The following is a 20,273-nucleotide window of genomic DNA, read 5'->3' as shown; positions in this document are numbered from 1 at the left end:
TAATTATACTATACATGCGATGTATGTAATGATGTAACTACATGTATGCTTGTATGAAACGGAAGTAGCTGTAAGAGTTCCGGTGTCTGCACACGTGCTCAGGAGAGAGAAGATAAATTCCGCTTGCAAACACAATTACTTTGTCAGAAGCTGATTTGGGCATCAATGCCCCACTCAGACCTTGTTTGCAAACAAATACATCCTTTTGTACTGGCTGATGTTTGTGTGTCTGTGATTTTTGCGGGCCTCCAGAGAAACGAACTGCTTTGTGCAACACCCTTGAAGTAAAAAAAACTCTCTCTCGGTTCGTTTTCTTTGGAGGCTCATTGAATAACAAATCCTTAGGCACACATTGTTGGTGAGACAAAAGGTATATATTTGCAAATAGGGTCAGAGGGAGAAGACAAAAGATCAAAACCCTCTGCCCCTGAGTACAATCATTAGCAGGCTTTTATCCCCTCTTTTCTGGCACGTGTACAGAAACAGGAACTCTTACAACTCATTTCCGGTTCATACAAACATGCATGAGAATACGTCAGATCATGCATCCTATGTGTATTATAATTAACTACTTAAGTATGCGGGGCGGATAGGCTTAATATGTATTAGGTTATTACGCTTGCCCAGAAAGCACTGGAGGTTATGGAGGGTTTAACTTCAAGGCTAAGACTGCAATTATTCTTATCTTAGCCTAAGAACTGTGGGAGCCATCAAAGAAAGTGTGATTTAGTGTAACAAAGAGATAGTAAATTTGCAGAACAAAGAGAGCTCTTGGAGTTTTTCCTTCAGTTTCCAACCCCCCCCTTCCCTCTCTCATTAAGGAGACAAGGAGGGCTGGCAGCCTTGCTTATTCAAAGGACAACACTATTGATGGGAGCTAACAGTTATTGATAATGCATTTTTAATAATATTTCTAACAATATTCCCCCCTCAAGATGCTTTCTGATCTTTACTTCATTTGGGCATATCAAGATAATTACGAGGAATTTTTCTGAGGACCATGACTTTTGCTACAGTCTGTGCTTTTAGAGGGACTGCTGCAACCTGCATTCCTTCTACTGTGGTGGTTATCAATCTAGTAAGACAAGGAATGAGACAAGGGATAAAAATCAAACCAGTTAGAGCACACAAAAGCACAAACCCTACTTTTTTCAACCAGGGTCCTCCAAATAATTGAAACCACCAGTCCTTATTCCATGTGGTTTCCCACGTTTGTATTGGTACATGGGCTATTTTCCTAATCTCTTTGGCAATCTCTATGACCACCTTCCCGTTATCATCTATTTGGAGGCAACAATTAGAAAGGTTGAACTTTCCACAGACTCTGCCATCCTCTGCGAGTAAATAGTCTAAAGCCATTCGATTTTGGTATATGGCTTCCCTCATCTGAGAGCTTTGTCGAGCCAGCAACTCGAGAGCAGTGGCGGTCTGGTTAGTAATTACTTCCAAGACTGCCTGCAACCGGATGATTCTATTCAGCATATATATTGGTGTCCGGTAGCCCCAACTCCTATCATTAGCCCATGTAGCTGGTCCATAATACTCAATAATCCTCTGAGGAGGCCACTCATCCTCCTTCCACTTTTGGGAGCCACCCTGTGTCAAACTTACATCAATACTTCTCTTGGCCCTGTTCCAATCATCATACAAAGAGACTCCCAGCTTATTTCCAACCTCAGATGGTAACAAAAAGAAAGATGGTACAATTACTCCAATATAGCAGGTTCCCGTCCACCCTCGTGGTAGGACCGTATAGGCACGCTTTCCACAAATCCAATAATGTCCTTTTAGGGCCCTGTGTTCCCCTCCCAAGGCTAGGGGGTCACGGCTGTGGAAAAGAAGGGGATAGTATTTGGTGCCCTTATGCCCTAAAGGGCCAGTGTGATAGTTACTCAGTTTAAACTGACATTTCCATACGCCATCTTTATCCCTATACTCGCACTTGGTTATTTCATTTGTGTCATTTAAGGCACTCCAATATGCATTAAACCTTGCCACTGTGCCATTCAGGTGTGCCCATTGCCACTTATAAATGTAGGTAAATCGTTCACCTCGGGTCTTTTCATATGCCTGACATCTGGTAGGGTCAGGATCGAAAGGTAATATTCTTGTCCTTTTGAGATTTTGCATCTGTGTGGAGATTGGGAGCCTAACGGCAGCAGAATTCCATTGATCAGCATACCTGCTGCATACTCGGGCCCATTTTAATGTCCATGTACACTGACTATGTCCTAACCTCCTTCCTGTACCATTACTGCTAATACAGTACTCTCCCAATGCCACTTGGGAAAGATCCCAGCTGTGGTTCTCATCCCATTCTTGACCAGTACTCTTAACATCTGCTTTGTCACTGACCAACCATTTTGGGGCCAAAGGAAAAGCCCTCCAAGGCCACTGTTCTCCGGCCTCTCGGAGCCCCCCACAGGCCCAGCAGTTGGTAAGATTAAAAGTACTTGCAATCCTCTCCATCATATCAACATACAAATTTGTCCCTGGGGGAGTAATTTGGGAAAGCGGGGGCATAGGCCAGTGGCTAAGGCTATGCAATCCTGCTTCTTTCATTATGCAGATAACAACAAGGCACATTATAATTCCCACCATATTTTCCCTTTTACTTTCTGGACTAATTTTCTGAACTTTGATTAAGCCGTCTCAGGCGCACTTGGAGATCACCAGTAGGTTCACAGCTCCACTTGCTGGCTTCTTGTTCCGAAGACGACTCAGCTTCCGGAGTGAGTTCGTCTTGGGAGTTGTTGTCCTCTGACGCTTGTGGATGTCGTTTCACACGGGTATGGTGTATCCAACGGTCATGGCCAGCGACCTTTACAGCGGTGTGGGTTGTTAGAAGTACCTGGAAAGGGCCACTCCACCTCTCAGTCAGAGGTTCCTTTTTCCACCGCTGCACCAAGACCCAGTCTCCCGGGGAGAAGTCATGTACCGGTACGTCTAAAGGCAGGCGCTGAAAGGAGGCTGCATACCTGTGAAGAGAAAACAAGACAGACTGCAAAGCAATAACGTACATATGAAGCTCACTATTACCTAATTCAAAAGTTACATTCTCTCGCATCCCAGGAGGTAAGACTCGAGGCGGCTTGCCAAACATAATTTCATATGGGGTCAATTTAAGGCCCCATCGGGGAGTGTTTCGAATGCAAGTAAGGGCGAGCGGTAATGCTTGAGGCCACTTAAGACGTGTTTCAATACAGATTTTGGTGAGCAAAGTCTTTAAAGTCCTATTCATACGTTCCACTTGTCCTGAACTCTGTGGTCTCCATGGTGTGTGTAATTTCCAAGTAACCTTGAGAGTTTGCGCGACTCCTTGAACCACTTTTCCCACGAAGTGTTGTCCCTGATCCGACTCAATGGACTCAGGCAGGGAATACCGTGGAATGATCTCCTGCAACAAATACTTCACTACTGTAGCCGCAGTGGCAGTCCTGGTGGGCCAGGCCTCGACCCAACCAGAGAGCTGGTCTACCATGACAAGTAAAAACCCGTGATGTCCGGACCGTGGGAGCTCGGCAAAATCAATCTGCCATGCCTGTCCAGGGTACGCTGCCCAGGGTCTACCTCCCATTGGCACAGGGGGTTTCCTTCGGGGGTTTACTTTCTGGCATGTGATGCACTTGGTAGCAATGCGCTGAGCTTCTACATATAGCCCTGGAGCTACTGCTTGGCGAATCACTAGATCACCCATGGCCAAGCCTCCCATATGGGTTCTTGCATGGAGCTGTTGCAGCACCTCCTGAAGCAATGGCCTGGGTATCATGACTTTCCCTCCTGGTACTATCCACCACCCCTGGGAGTTCTTTTTTGCACAAGCTCTTTGTGCAAATTTATCTTCTTCAGGGGAATACTGTGGGACTAAATCTTGGATGTCTGGCCATATGGCATGGGACATGGCCTGCTTGGATACCTCCTCCGCTTCTCCCCCAATAAATGCAGCTTCCTTTGCTGCTGAATCAGCCTTTGCATTTCCAAGCTTATGCTTTTCCTCAGCAGCCTTCCCATGGGCCCGCACATGAATGACTGCTACCTCTTTAGGCTGGTGGAGTGCCTCTAGTAGCTTGATAATCTGGGGGCCATTAGCAATTTTATTCCCAGAGGCCGTAATAAAACCCCTTTCTTTCCACAATAGTCCGTGTGCATGGACTGTAGAAAAAGCATAGCGAGAGTCAGTGTATATATTAACCCGCTGGTCTGTCCCCAGCTGTAATGCTCGGGTGAGCGCAGTGAGTTCTGCGGCCTGTGCCGACCATGAGCTCGGCAATGACTCCCTCCATACTACCTTATCCAAGGTTACCACTGCACATCCTGTTCGTCTTTTTCCATCGATGACAGAGCTGGAGCCGTCTACGAAGTATTCAACATCTGGGTCCTCAATTGGGTCCTCAGCAAGATCAGGTCGCACCTGTGTGGTTTGATTTAGGACCTCAAGGCAGTCATGCATCGGTTTCCCTGGCTTCGGCAGCAAGGTTGCAGGGTTTAAGGCTGTAGTATGTTTGAAAGTAAGTCCTGGATTAGAGAGCAAAAATATCTCATACCGTGATTGTCTGGAGGGGTTAAGAAATTTCCCTCCCTCAGTCCCTAGGATCTGGGGAACTCCATGAGGAGTGAGTATTTCCATATCCGCACCCATGACTATCTTCTGGGCTTCTTCAACAACCACTGCTGTGGCTGCCACAGCCCGAAGACAGGCTGGCCACCCGAGTGCCACTGGATCTAGAACCTTTGAGTAATATCCCACGGGTCTCCAGGTCGGGCCCGATGGCTGTGTCAGCACCCCTGATGCAACCCCTCGATTCTCATGAACATACAGTCGATATGGCTTTTTACTGTTTGGGATGGCCAGGGCAGGGGGCTGGGTTAATGCTGCTTTAAGCAGATCAAAGGCATGCTGCATTTCTTTATTCCATTTCCATTTAGTGAGACTCTCCTTAGTCAGTGAGTCATATAGTGGTCTAGCCTTCCCACCATAATCTGGTATCCATAGTCGACAGAACCCAGTTAGCCCTAGGAATGCTCGTAGCTCCTTGGGTGACTTAGGTGGGGTTAGACCTTGGATTGCCTGTATGCGATCTGCACTTAGGGCTCTGACTCCTTTTGAGAGCTTATATCCCAAAAATGTGACTTCAGGCTGACATATCTGGGCTTTCTCTCTAGAAACTTTATATCCTTTTTTCCCCAGAGTGTTTAGGAGTGACCTGGTGGCTTCCTCACAGAGCTGCAAGTTTGGGCTTGCAACTAGCAGGTCATCCACATACTGGAGGAGAGTCACTGCGGGGTGTGATCCCTTCCACTCCTCCAAGTCCTTCTGAAGGGCAAGTCCGAAAATATGAGGGGCTGCTACGAATCCTTGTGGGAGAACTGTCCACATGAGTTGGGCTTTATGGAAGGTGTCTGGATCCTCCCATTCAAAAGCAAACAATTTTTGACTGTCTCGGTGAAGGGGAATAGAGAAGAAAGCATCTTTCAAATCTAGCACTGAAAATATTTCAGCTTCCCCCGGTACTTGTGTCAAAATCGTGTGAGGGTTCGGGACTACAGGATGGTCTGAAAGGACCTTCTTATTTACTGCCCGTAAGTCTTGGACCAGTCTGTATGAGACCCCATCTGCCTTTGGCACTCCAAGGATGGGGGTGTTATAGGGTGAAGTCCCTTCCACTAGCCATCCGTACCTCTTGTATTTCTCTATTAACGGCTTGAGTCCAGCTCTGGCCGCTCGGCTGAGTGGGTACTGCTTTACCCGAACGGGCCCCTCCCCATCCTTGAGTACGATCCTTACCGGGGAGACGAACTTAGCTCGCGCAGGGGTTCCATCAGCCCATACCGAGGGGTCTACTCCAGTCATGTGATCTTCTGGACTTACTGCAGGGCGTCGGTCCTCCAGGAGAGCCATCTGATAGTTCGAGCTCTGCTTGACAGGTAGCTGGACCACCATCTGATCGTCTCTGAAAAAGATCTCAGCTTGCAATTTTGTGAGTAAGTCCCGCCCAAGGAGTGCAACCGGGCAACTTGGAGAATACACAAAGGAGTGCTCAAGCAAATGATCTCCCACTTTGGTGAGGAGTGGTTTACAAACAGGGAGTCGGGTTTGCATTCCCTCAATCCCTTCCACAAGTACATGCTGTTCACTAGTTCCTGCACAGGGGGGTTTTTCTGGAATCATTGAAAATGTAGCCCCAGTATCCACCAAGGCTTCAAAGTTTTTGCCACCAACCCTAATGGTTACCATGGGATCTTCTCGGGCTCCAACCCGAAGGGTAGTGGTCTTAGATCCCTGTCCCCTTCATTCTGAATCCTCACCCTTGTCTTCTGCCCGCATGAGGTGACCTCTCGGTTCCCTCTCTCTCTTCTCCTTCAACTTCGGGCATTCCCTTTTCCAGTGTCCTTTCTCTTTGCAATAAGCACAAACGTCTGCTCCCACTCTTTCTCCTTTCCCCTTCTGCATCCCAGCCTTTTCAGAGTTCCCTCCAGTTATAGCAGCTGCTAGTGCTGCCATCTGTCGCTGAGCCTTTTTATCCTCTTTGCGCTCCTGCACTTGCTCACGATTCCCATACACCTTATATGCAATTTCCACCAGCTCTGAAATTGGTTTCCCAGCACCTCCTTCAGTTTTCTGTAACTTCTTACGGATATCAGCAGCAGATTGACCAATAAACATAAGATTTACCATGCGCTGGTTATCTGGGGCTTCTGGATCCAGATCCGAAAACCTGCGAAACGCCTCATACAGCCTCCCAAGGAAAGCTGAGGGATCCTCCTCTTTTCCCTGTCTCACTTCATACAACTTAGACAGATTGGTAACCCGAGGCACTGCCTTTCCCATTGCTTCCACTATAATTCCCAGATACCGTGCACTCAGCTCTCTGCCTTCGGCAGTGTGATTATCCCATCTCGGCTCTTCTACAGGGAAGGTATCACGCAGAGTACGACCAGCAGCACCCTCTAACTCAACTCTGGCTGTCGCAATACGCTCTGCTGTACCTAACACTAATCTCCTTTCCTCCGGGGTTAGGAGGGTCTGGAGCATCATCTGGACATCAGCCCAAGTGGGTCGATGAGTCTGCCCAATGGATCGAAACAAATCCCTCATCTTTTCAGGGTCTTCACGAAAAGAGGGGCTTTGATTCTTCCAGTTAAATAAATCTGAAGTGCTAAATGGGGTGTAGACAAAAGTTGCAGTGCCTCCTTCCCCAATAACCTCTCGCATCGGACAGTTTAACACCGGCTGTGACTCTACAGGCTTACGCAAATAATAACCCTTATTTCCTGATTCAGATGAGGCACTTGGCTGAGGCTCACGCTCTAACTTATTAGGTATGCCTTGGTACGTCGGTGGTGGTCTCTCTAAGGGAGGGGGCGGTGGTGCAGAAGGACTGGATGCCGAGGAGGCGTCTGACTCATCTTCGCTACCCGACAGGGCAACCGGAGCACGGGTCCGGTACTCAGCCAATTCAGAATTCCCCCCCTCATTAGACTCAGGAAGTACAGGCGCCCCCCTCCCCCCCGAGTCTTTTTCTTAACAAGCATCACATGAGACTTTACTAAGTAATTCTTAATCCAAGGTGGCTGATTTTGAACCACCCACAACCAACAATCAATATAAGGAAACTGATTCCAATACCCATTTTGCATAACAATTTCATGGATAGCTATCACTTCTTTTAGCACAAAGGATCCTTTCGGGGTCCAGTGGACCCCAAATGTTGGCCACTCGAATTGACAAAACTTAGTTAAATCACCTTTTTTCATTTTTATTCCGTAATCGGCCAGCCTTGCAAATTTATTAAAATGACGTAATAAGCACCTTAGAGGGGTATCCGTGTTTTCTACACGGGAGCTAACCGTACCCATTTTGCCCACAAAAGTGCACCCAAGGCACACCAAATACCAAAAAGTCCCTTACACCAGATGATTTACCATGAGAACATGCACACCTCCTGCTCCGGACCCAGAACCAAATTGGGCAAAGGGAATTCGTATACTCACTCAGATACCCCAGAGATCTCGATCCAAAGCCAAAAATGTGTACCTGGAGACTCCAAAAAAAAAACAAAATTTGCATAGGAGCCCTTAGTGTTCCGGATGTTCCGGCTCACACCTCAGCCCCCCCTCAGGGCGAGCCAAAAAGAAAGGCTCGGCGCGCAAACCCCCCAGGGGGGCAGAGACGATGTGCCGACGAACTCCGGAGTCAGCCAAAGAAGGGCCCCACGTTGGGCGCCAGATTGAAGTAAAAAAAACTCTCTCTCGGTTCGTTTTCTTTGGAGGCTCATTGAATAACAAATCCTTAGGCACACATTGTTGGTGAGACAAAAGGTATATATTTGCAAATAGGGTCAGAGGGAGAAGACAAAAGATCAAAACCCTCTGCCCCTGAGTACAATCATTAGCAGGCTTTTATCCCCTCTTTTCTGGCACGTGTACAGAAACAGGAACTCTTACAACTCATTTCCGGTTCATACAAACATGCATGAGAATACGTCAGATCATGCATCCTATGTGTATTATAATTAACTACTTAAGTATGCGGGGCGGATAGGCTTAATATGTATTAGGTTATTACGCTTGCCCAGAAAGCACTGGAGGTTATGGAGGGTTTAACTTCAAGGCTAAGACTGCAATTATTCTTATCTTAGCCTAAGAACTGTGGGAGCCATCAAAGAAAGTGTGATTTAGTGTAACAAAGAGATAGTAAATTTGCAGAACAAAGAGAGCTCTTGGAGTTTTTCCTTCAGTTTCCAACCCCCCCCCTTCCCTCTCTCATTAAGGAGACAAGGAGGGCTGGCAGCCTTGCTTATTCAAAGGACAACACTATTGATGGGAGCTAACAGCTATTGATAATGCATTTTTAATAATATTTCTAACACCCTTGCCCCCTGTACTCCCAGCCCTGCTCAAAGGGGCCCTCAGCTGCCAGGGCTACAGGACCAGGGACCCAAATCCATAGCTTCCTGCCCCGGCAGGAGGCCGCAGCAGCTGCAGTGAAGCAGAGCATGGAGTCAGGCTCCCCGCTGCCTGCCTGCTGTGGGCTCAGGCAGGGGGGCTGGCTCTCTGCTGCTGCATGTACTCCTGGGGTCAGGGGGACCCATGCCCCCCAGATCTATGCAAGGTGTGGGGGTGGGCTGCCTACTACAAGCTTGCGCTGCCACCCTGCTGCCCTCCTCCAGGGCCTCTGCAGCCTGGCAGGAATGACCTGGCACTGCAAGGCAAAGAACAGCTGCACAGGAAACTGCTTGCCGCCGTGAGCTCCAGGCTGCCCTGGTGACAAGTCCTCCATGCATGAGGCTGCAATGAGTGGCACAACCCTGCACCACTTCCCCCACTGCCCCAACAAATGAAGGACGCACCATCAGGGCAGCACGGAGCTCACAACAGCGAGCAGCTTTCCTGCGTGGCTCCGCTGTTCTCTGCAGTGCTGAGTTGCACACTGGCCTGCTGAGGCTATGGGGGAGGGCAGCAGGGTGGAAGTCTGAGTGCACAGCCTGCCTTGCCCCGCACACAGATCTGGGGGCATAGTTCCGCCTGTACCCTTGGAAGCATGTGCAGCAGCTTGGAGCTGACCCCTGCCTCCCAAACGAGCCACACACAGCCCCATCCTGTTCCCGCCAGGGCCCTGTGGCCTCGCTTTCCAGCTCTGTGCCCCAAGTCCCAAGGCACTGCCTAGCTGGGCAGCAGCCCCAGCCCTGCCCAATTCCCACCCCCCTCACTATGGGGGTCTTAATCACTGCCACTTACCTGTAGGAGCTGCTCTTCAAGCAGCCTGAAGCCACATGTATGAGAGCTCATTGCAAAACTGCAAAATCTGCTGGTTTCTCTGCTAAAATGAGAAATCCGTGTTCTACTCCGGTAAGGGGTGGAATTTGTGTGTTACTCCATTTTTTAGTAGGAAATGGAAAACCCACATCCCTGCTTATAACCCAGGTTTCCTACTTCTCAACCAAGTGTTTTAAATCACTAGGGTGTTTAACACTGCCAAAATTGCATTAAAGGTATTCACTCCCACAACTCTGCCTGTGCTGTTGAATGGAAGTAGCTGTGGCTGCTGTTCTTTGTGCTGCTCTCAGTGCTACCGATATATGTTAAGCCTCTACATGTGTGGGTAAAAGCATGATTATAAATATGCGACTCCTGTGAGTAAAATAAGAATGAGTAGGGCTAGAAAGATCTACTGTCTTTTTTAATTTAGCCTTTTCTGTAGGGTCTCAGATTTCTCCTGGGTACATATCATTATTACAACAGCAGCAGCCATAATAATATTCGTATAGGTCTGTAAATATGCACAGCATATTAAAGACAATAAAAAAGATTATGTTTGTGTACCAAAGAGCTTGCAGTCTAATATGTGATGACAAGATTAATAAGAGCTTGTGCATGATCTGGACAAAGCCTGTATTGGATAAAGGATCAGGAGGCTAGGATTACATCAATAAAAGACTTGTCTTGCTAGTCAGAGGTTGCAGGTTGGGGCCTGTGGTCTCTAACTGCCCCAGATCATTTCTCTGTCTTTGCTTCCTATCAGGAAACCAAGTTGCATTCATGTTGGTACTTTTCCTGTTCCCACCATCTGTGTGTCCCATGACTTTAAACCTCACTCCCTCCAATTCTTTTTGCCCTATTATTCTCTTTACTGTTAATAATGATTATTTAAGGTGACTGGGACTGCAACTTTATTGCACTTTAAGATCTGACTAGACAGAGCCTTGGGTGAGATAATATAGTTGGGGAAGGTCCTGCTTTGAGCTGGACTAGATGACTTCCTGAGGTCCCTTCCAACCCTAAGATTTTAAGTGAAAGAGAGAGAGAGAATTGCTGCTGTCATGCATGCAGAGAAAACCCAGTGGTGTTTTAGCTGAGCAGCAAGCACACTGGAAGCTTCCAGACAGTTCTGCCAATGCATTTCAGTCTTCGGTTGTAACCTCCTTTCTATTCAAATGCTGGACCTTCCTTCAGCAGCAGCCAAAAATGTTGATTTCCCCTCTCCCCCACAGTAACAGCAACTTCTGATAAATTTTTTAAAAAATTTACTTAGAGAAAAATACCACTTCTCTTTCCGAGCTCAGTATATTGTAATTTGAAAAAAATAACCGTCATGATACGTATTTTTAAGAGTTAAAAGCATTTCTCAATTTATTACTTGTATGTTTATATTGTATTAACAAGAAGGTATTTTTCTGATGTAAACTAGATTTTTGTCCTGCTTACAAGGATAAAATGAGGACCACATTTTCAAATGGATCCGATGTCTGTTTTTGAACCTACTGTTCTACATATACAAAGTGAAAGCTATTTCTATTCTTAGAGCCAGTGCCCTGCTTATGACCTATTTAAGCCCTTTTTTGAGGGAATAATAGGATGTCAGTGGCGCTCTGCATCTGTGCTATCTGGGGTGAAATCCAAACAGCATTTTGGATGAGCTGAGACCAGTGTTTATGAGTGCAAATCCTAGCCTGTGTAGGCAGAACCCCATGTCTGCAAACAGCTCCAGCTGAATTCTGGCTGCATGCATTTCATTATAGGATCAGAGATTGGTTTTCCACATCCACATTTCACTTCTACAAAACTGTTCAAGGGTGGTTATCAGTAGACATTCATAAGGACAAAGGAATCTGCTTACCCATGTATCAATGCAGTATAAAGATCTTAGAGGCTGTACTGGCAAATGTATCCATGAATGCTTAAGACTCAGAATCCTGGATATATAAGTTCTTCCATAATTATTAGAGCAGAATGAAGAGTTTGTAAAGTGTTGTATGCATTATTTATGACTGTCTTACTTTTTATCACTATTTATATAGCCCTGCAAGAGCATCTGATGCTATACAAAACAATGGATCTAAGCAAGAACAAATTCCCCCCCATGAAGAGCTTAGTTGCACTGCTACTGTCGCATTTATTTCACTTTACATCAACCCATTCACTTACAAAAGGCTAAAGCAGTACTTTAAACGCATTTTATTTTCAAATGGATTCCATAAGTCATTAATGGTACAATCTTCCTAATTTGATAGATTTACAGATAATAGGGCAAAGCAAAATAGGATCAAAGGAAAGTAGGGCTGGAAAGGATCTCACAAGATGATCTAGAACAGCCCCCTGACCAAGAAGGATTATCCTCAACTAAATCACTCCAGTCAAGTATCTGTCCAATCTGCTGTTTCCAAAGATGGAGATTCCACAACGTTTCTTTGTAGCCTGTTCCAACAGGTGACCACCCTTGCAGTTAGAAAGTCACTTCTAATCTCCAACCTAAATTTCTTTGGCTGCAGCTTGAGGCCATTGTTCCTAGTCCTGTCCCCTAAAGCCACAGAGAAAAGCCCATCTCCATCCTCTTCATAATTGCCCTTCAGCTATTTGAAGGCTGTTATCAAATCTTTCCTTTTCTAAACTAAGCGATTCTAGTTCTTTCAGCTGTTCCTCATAAATCATGTTTTCTAGGCTTCTAGTCATTCTTTAGTCTCTTTCCAATCAGTCCACATCCCTCTTGAAGTATAGGGCCCGAAACTGGACACAGCACTCCTGGTGAGGCCTTGCCAGTGCTGAGTAGAGCAGAAGGGTTACTTCCCTTCATTTGAAAGTAATGTTCCTGTTAATGCCATCCAGCATGCTGTTCACTTTTTTGCAAATACAGCACATTCTAGGTTTATATTTATCTTATGGTCTGCTGTAAACCCTGTTTTTTTTTTCTGCAATACCACAGCTTAGCCAATAATTCCCCAAAAAGCCACCCATTAGGGAGTGACAACCCGGACTTCTTACAAAGAAATCCAAAAATTATAAGAATAGCAGTAAGATGAAAGTCAGGATGGAGAAAACTTTGGGATCTTCAATTAAAGAGTTGTGTTCCTGAAGGAATGCCAGTGTATAAAGACACAAGTTGTACTGAATTTTACATAAGGACAATAGCATTTTATTTACTTCAGATAAGTGCCAAATAACAGTTGGAGCACTGACAGTTCTATATGCTAGACCATTTCTTTCTGGTATATTGTTGGGGGTGGGAGGAGGCAGTCTTTCCCTATCTACTCTGAGTAACAATCTGACAAAAGGAGCCTATCTTTTGGACCACAGTCACTGCAAATATATTTCTGTGGCAGGCAGGAAAAGTGTTAAGTAAAGTAACACTATAGCTGTGAACCTGGCAGGATAAGACCAATAGTTTCTCATTAAAATAATTCTGTAAGAGTTGCTTGATCCCCTGCACACTAGCAGCTCCCATTGACATTAAGTAGGCTTTCAGAATCTCTGAAAAATATTTAGACCTCTCAGAATAGATTTGGGTGCCTAATTAAAAAAAAATTGCTCAAGGGCATAATGATTTGTGTTCCTTTCATTCTGTGTACTACTGAATATAGGAAGGAAGTGAACCGGATAGAGAAAAAAAGTAGCAAATATCTGATGTTCTGAGGCATCCAAGTACAATTGATATTATCCTGTCAAATGGGCATAAAATAAAACGAATTGGAAATTCTTATAAGGATTAGGACATAATCTACCAAGTGCTGGGTGAGCCAAAAGAAAAGCACAACTATAAGGCTGACCATGCAAATCTGATTTCTTGGCTAAGTTTGCCAAGACAGGGAATTGTGGGCAGAAGTATCGAAGGCACAGATTCTCCAGTTCAGGGAATGGTAAGAATAAAGGCACAGTTGGTCAAAGCAAAAACATCGGAAAAGAAGAGGCAAAAAGTCTTCCATGACAGACTTGGATCATCACCCCATGAGCAAAAAGGTCCTTAGAAAAAGTTCATCAATGGAAATCTTATTGATTTCAGAGACCCATGACAGAGAGACCAGTACAATTTATATTTCATCTCTCAGCCAGTTGTGATATTTGGCATAATACAAAGAGTAGGAGAACAGGATTATTTTTTACAGTGTTTTACAAAACAGTATTGTTTTAATGACACACATTCCATAACTAATACATAGAGTGGTACATATTCCATATTCTTTCCCAAACTTGGTCTAGTGCCATTACTGAATAAAAACAATTTGTATGGCATGAAAAAGTAATTTTTCATAAAACATTGGAACGTTAGGATTGCACAAGTGATAATTACTGTGACTTAAAGATCTGTTGATACTATTAGTACCCAATCCCAATACCTTCCAAACTTAACATTAGTAAGGGCATAGGCTAGGGGTAGGCAACGTTTTTTGACCGGAGTACCGAAAAAACCCCACAATGTCTACATTGGAACGTGCTGGTATGCCAGAAAAACAAAGTGAGGTTGGGGGGAGGAAGGTACAGAGCAGAATGCACTGCATATTAGTATATTTAATCATCATAAATGTTGCCTTTGTTGTTGTGTGTTTCCTTGTTGTTAAGCATGTTGCAGTGAGAGAGAGAAAAAGAGGGAAAGAGAAAAAGGAGAGAGAAAGAAATTAAAAGGAGAGCCAGACACACACACGTGAACAAACAGAGAACCAGAACACATGTGTGCACATAGAACCAGATGCACGGGCACATAGAGCCCAGTTGCTGGGCCACTGAGCAAAGTCCAAACCAACAGTGCCCTGGGCCCACCAGAGCCCCTGTGCTTTCCTGGGGACCCAGCCCCCAGGCTGCAGCACAGCTAGCCAAGGTCCCGGCCTAGAGTCTACCCACCAGCCCACCCACCAACCCACTCCACACAGCTAAGACCCTAAGATGGCAGGACCTTTCAGGACTTCTAAACCATTATCCGCAGAGAGGCTGGGAGAGCACACGATGGCACATTCCCACCACACTCCCTCCACCCTGGTGCCAAGGCAGCAGGTGTAGAGGCATCAAGGAGTGTTTTCCCCCAGGAAACCAAACCAGACTGGCTCTGGACTGACACCACTGGCTATGCGTAACACCCCACTGGGTCCAGAGCACTGCTCTGGAGTCAGGCCAGTGTAGGAGGGGAGGGGAGAGCTGGGCTGGGCTGGAGCTGGGGGACTCTGTCCTTGTACCCTGAAGGGACTGAGGCAGTAAGCCAGTCACGCTGTGCCCAGCATCTCAGAGCTCAGGTCTGGAAGATGGAAGCTCATTCCTTCCAAAGACAATGCCCAGAGGCCAGATCACCTCAGCTCCAGCTCCCAGCACTCCCTGGCTCTCTGGAGAGGCTGGATCTGGATCACTGGAGTGACCAAACTGCTCAAAACCTTGAAGCAATGCCCCTTCCCCAGCCTCACAGCTGTGAGCCCAGAGGCTCTGGGACTGGAACCAACCAGAGCTCAGGAATAAGGTTTTTGGGCTCTGGACAGGTGCAGCCAGGAGGCTGCAAACAGCTGCAACAGGCTCCAGCATCAGCTTTGTACCAGCACGTGCACGCGTGCCTCAGTGCGGATGGTGGGGGAGGGGCTCAAGACAGCACCTCTCCCCTGCTCCCGGCACACAGCTGATGACTGGGCTCTGGGCAGCTGCAGCAAGCAGGCCACAAACAGCTGTGCTGAGCTCCACAACTCCGGCATCGCTGGCAGCAACTGCACGTGCACCTCAGAGTGGACAGCGCCACTGTCCGCTCTCAGGTGCACATGCAGTTACCACCGGCATGGAGCTGATGCCGGAGTTGTGGAGCTCAGCACAGCTGTTTGCAGCCTTCTGGCCGTCACCAGCCCCAGCTCTGGGTAGCTGCCGCCAATTATGGAGCCCAGACTACCTGTAGCAGGGCTTGCAGCCTCCCAGCCAAGGCTCCACAGTTGGCAGCAGCTACCCAGAGCTGGGGCTGGCAGTGACGTGCCAAGCAAAATGGCCTTGAGTGACATCGGTTGCCAACCCCTGATCTATCTTTTCACTTTATCAGTTTGGGATATAATCTCATAGTGGGCATCTAACCAAGATGCTTGCTTCCACTAGTTCTTAAGGAAAAAAGTTATGAGGTAGGACTTCCTATGTGGATTTTGGGTATATGGGCCAGGGAAATAAATGCACAGTAACCTAAGATTTGAATTTACAATATATCAGCTGTTCTACCCTAATTCCCTATGAGGCACTCTTACTGCCCACTAGGTGCATTCCAACACCATTTCCAACCATGTTAATGGGTGCCACCATGAAAACCAATCTGCTTATTCTGTACACATCAAATCCTGAAAAAAAATGAAACTAGCTGTTGTTGGGCTCATGCCCAGGGTGTGCCCAGTTTCATGCCCAACGTTTCAGTGTCAGGCCTGCTTAAATTATGGATGCCCCATATCACTTTCCTGGCCAGTACATTATGTTTCTCAGCATTTGGTCTGCATAAAGCTGGAGTGAGTGGTCAGGCTGTGTTTCCATAGCATTGGTCCCTGGCACAATCAGAGATGATATATCAGAGAACACTAGCATGAAGGCACTGTTACACACACACACACAAAGAGTTTGTTCAGAGCATGAAGTGCACTGTAAATTCACAACATAGTCCACTGTGCACTTAGTTCCTTCACAGAGAAGAGAAGGGCTTTTGACTTCAGTGGAAGGGCATTTTATACCAGGTCAGCATTTGTGCACAATTACTACAAAGTTCCATAGCAAGGAAAACAGTTTGCTGGCACTGGGCAGACTTGCATTGGGGGAGGGGGGCATCAAAAGAAATACAATTAATATTATATAATAGTGCTGCACATGTCCTCCACTGGGCACCAAAATACCTAGCTATTGTTCTGACTATGAAATACATGATTGCACTTGCATAAAAGCTCTGTGAATTAGACCAGTTTCAAAATAAAGAAGGTCCCACTTTAAGGCTTTGCTTTCCTTTGCACAGTTGGCTATCCAGCCACAGATTGCTCTTCTTTGTCCATTTCCCCATTTGTTCTGGTACTGTTTCCCTCCATTTTCTCCTCTTTGATGCTTTTGTGTTACACAACTACATTTCTTCTGAAATAGTTAAAGTAATTCCTGGACTACTTTACTACTATTTTAAGAACCTAAACTGCAGGTTAAATTCTAAAAAACCCCACTGTATTATCATTTTGCCTTGTGTTACTGTTCTAATAATAAGGTAAGGATTTGCTTTGCTTTTCATGCTGAAGGTATCCCAAAGTACTTTGCCACAGTAAGGAGGAAATTATTATAGGTGGAACTGAAAGTGTATATAATTACCAAGATTTTTCCATTATTAAAAAAACCCTGCTTTTGGTTACTTAGAGCTCTTCTGAATTTAAACCATTAAAAATTTTCCATTTTGAGACTGATATTACATTTTTGGTTTTGGCAAGTTTTAGCTTTAAAAGTTTTGTCCTTTTCTAAGAACAAAATTAGGAGAAAATACATTACATTGCCAGTGTTAAATGGTTCTTATAGGATATGTTTTGTTTCTACAGCTCAGACACAAGATTTGAAATATGACATGGACTACGTCTTTGGCTATGCCAGTGAGAATTTGGCCAAACTGAAAAATCTCTGTCCTCTTACACTCAGGCTTGCTAGAATTTGGCAGCAATATTCCCAAAAGACTGAATCTGAACTGAGAAAGCCCCATCCCCTGGCTTAGAGTGCAACTGCAAGGGTTAAGCAGGTTTTGCAGCACCATTATAGTGTCAGACCTGTAGGAATCAGACCAGAGAGCATGAAGCTCTGCTTTGTGCTAGTACCAATGCAACACAAAGGTGAAAAAGAAAAGCCTATTTGGCCTTCAGAAGGATTAAAAAAGGTGAAGTGATAGAAGGCTGCGGGAACCAGAGAGGATGGAGGGAAAGCAGAAGAGGGGGATGGTGGGTCATTAGGTGGAGAAGCACATGGTACGTCAGGGTAAGGACTGATGAGTAACAACTTAATAACTAATACATTTCAAATGTTTCTGAAACATTTTGAAGGGTCAGCTATGCAAGTGTGCATACTCTTTGTAAAGTTTCAAAAGTTACTGAAACACTCTAGTCTAAACTAGTGTCTGTTGAGATAAGGTAGTATTTTAGAACATTTCATTTTTGGTTCTGCATAGAGGCAGCACACATACCAGCTTGGGGCTAGAGCTGGGCTTACCTCACCAGACTCCTTGGACTCCTGGCAAAGCTGGAAACAAACCCTCCACCCCCAATCCACTCTTCTTCCCCCTTAAAAGGAAATGGTAGAAGATTGAGGGATTTGGGAGCCTCTGTTGCTCCTCCACCCCTGTTCTCTCAAATGTGTAACAGTTCAGGAGGGGAACCAGAATTGCCCTGCAGCCTCTGCACAGTCAGTGTCCCAGCAGCTAAAGTATCCCCACTTGCATTTGCTCTTGAAGCAGCATCTGGGTGCATAGAGGCCACGCTCCTGCTGCAAGTAACACAGCTGGAGCAGGCTGTCGGGGAAATTGGCCAGCTACTGCGTGGCACCCATACACCAAAGGGTGTACTCATACACCAAGGAGCACTGGCCACGTCCCGTCTCTGGGCTCGTTCAATTAGGCAGAGTATAAGGGAGTGTCGGCAAGATGATTTATTTCTCTGCAGAGGGGTTACTCAGGGCCAAGTAGACCAAGAGTTCCCCTGATCTGAGTTTGGTAGCACCTTTAACACTAACAGGTCATATATATGCAAACATAGGTATACATAGGCATAAGGCATATATGCGTGCGCATCCTTGGGGAATTTCCACTAGCTTTGGGGTTTTGTTTTTTTGCTTGCTGTTACACAGTTACAAAATACATAGAACAAGTTTGCTTACCGTCAGCAAAAGTCTATCTTTAAGTTCAGCATTAGATCATCTGTTCAGCAAGGGGTCATCTGCTTTTCACGGGTTATATTGTTTTTCTAACAAGGCAGACTGTACCATGGCTGCAGCAGTAGGAGCAGCAGCTGTTGGGAGCCTTACCTGCAGTGGGGGACTCAAAACAAATGGTTTCCAAGTCTAGTCCCTCACCACCTCTTCCACTTCTCCAGTGTTCAAACCTACCTTCCTGCCCCCTCAGCCAGTCATTCTCCCTCAGGGTTTGCTCAGGGTGAAAACACTGCTGTTGTGCCTCTGACTTCTCCCTCTGGCTCTCTGGTCTCCTGTTTGCCATACATCCTTCCCTGCAGGTCACTGCAGCCTGCTTAGTTACCCCAGCTGACGCTAGAGGAAGCTGCAGTGTTTTGAATGTCAGCCAAGAAGAGACATAAACACATGCATGTCCCCTGGCTGAAATGTTTCCTTTTTGAAGTGTTTCTGAATGTGTTTCACTTAGAACTGTTTTCATTACTACATCTGCCATCACCCTAAGAAAGAAGGAGTACAGAGAGAGACTGCGGACAGAACTACATGCTGGACTTAGGTGAACACAATAGTTGTAAGAGGCACAGATTGCCAGTCTGCATCCCCCAGACAGGGTTCAGAACTCACCCAGATAAAGAAGAAACTAGTCCTACATTTACCTCCTGGGCAGTGCTCTAACCATTAGATTATGGCATAAAATGGGGCTGCTTTCCCCATCCTCCTCTGGCCATATATTGAAAGAAAGAGCAAGTCCTACTGTAATGGGTACTTTTGTTTTTTGTAATAAGAAAAGAAAAGGGCGGGGAGGAGAAAGGTCCTTTAAGAAAGATTATTTAGGTTGGGAGGCTGCACTCTGGCAGGGATACAAGAGAGAAAAAGAGAGGAATAGGATAGATGGGCTCTGGAAGGGGGGCAGTGGGAAAGAGTGTTTGCTAGCGCAGACAGGTAGCAGGTCTGGAGACACCCAGCTAAGACTGAGTGGGCCTGGAGGACTCCTAGTAGGACTGCAAATAGGCATAAGGAAAGGCCCCAGTGGTTGGCAAGCTTTTACGGCTGCAAGCTAGATTGACCCATACTGGATCAGAGGGAAGTTAATTGCTGCTGAAGCACCCTAGCACTGAATGCCACCAGGCTGGATCAAAAGGCTCCATGGGCCATAGGTTGCCAACTCTTGACCTAGGGGATAGTCAGGGTCCAGGAGGCCCATCAGTGGACCAGGAGGATTGCAAGGTATGGAAGGGCTGTAATGGGCAGGTAGGAGGCAGTGTTTACAAGGTGTTCTCTCAGGATTCCCTCTGGTGGATGTACCTCGTCTTGTAGAGCAAGGCCCTGTCCCAGCAGTACCCACCACCAAGGTATAGCAAGAATGGACACTGGAGAGAAGCCTGGATTGAAGGGGGACCCCAAAGTTTAAAGCATACCAGCCCCTGCTCAGACTTGTACAGCCCTTTGAAAGAAAGGATATAGGGACCTGCCTTTTGTGAAGAATTACAGGTTGTGGGTCCTGAGTGGATGGTGATATTTGAATAGGTAGGATTTGAGCCCCCCCATCACCATTTCTCCATTAGCTTGGTCTAGGCGACTATGTACTTCATAGGCTGTCTTTAGGCATTTCCCCATCTGTTAGGGCTGTGTGAAGCTTTGGGTGCCGA

The 20,273-nt window shown here is 46.2% G+C and overlaps 1 protein-coding gene across 1 annotated transcript; it reads right to left on the bottom strand.

The window, feature by feature from the left end:
• Positions 1-875: 875 nt before the first annotated feature.
• On the bottom strand, positions 876-8,071 carry LOC149864886 (endogenous retrovirus group 3 member 1 Env polyprotein-like). The gene is made up of 2 exons (XM_090049628.1): positions 7,993-8,071; positions 876-2,978 (listed from the first exon to the last, which is right to left on the bottom strand). The coding sequence occupies exon 2, from the start codon at positions 2,599-2,601 to the stop codon at positions 955-957; it is 1,647 nt and encodes a 548-aa protein (XP_089905754.1). The 5' UTR covers positions 2,602-2,978; positions 7,993-8,071; the 3' UTR covers positions 876-954.
• Positions 8,072-20,273: the final 12,202 nt, after the last annotated feature.

This window comes from Crocodylus siamensis, chromosome 5, assembly GCF_052110815.1.
Source record: "Crocodylus siamensis isolate JL-2025a chromosome 5, ASM5211081v1, whole genome shotgun sequence".
NCBI lineage: Eukaryota > Metazoa > Chordata > Crocodylia > Crocodylidae > Crocodylus > Crocodylus siamensis.
Note: the sequence above shows the minus strand (reverse complement) of the source record. Positions and strands in the feature narration are given on the sequence as shown.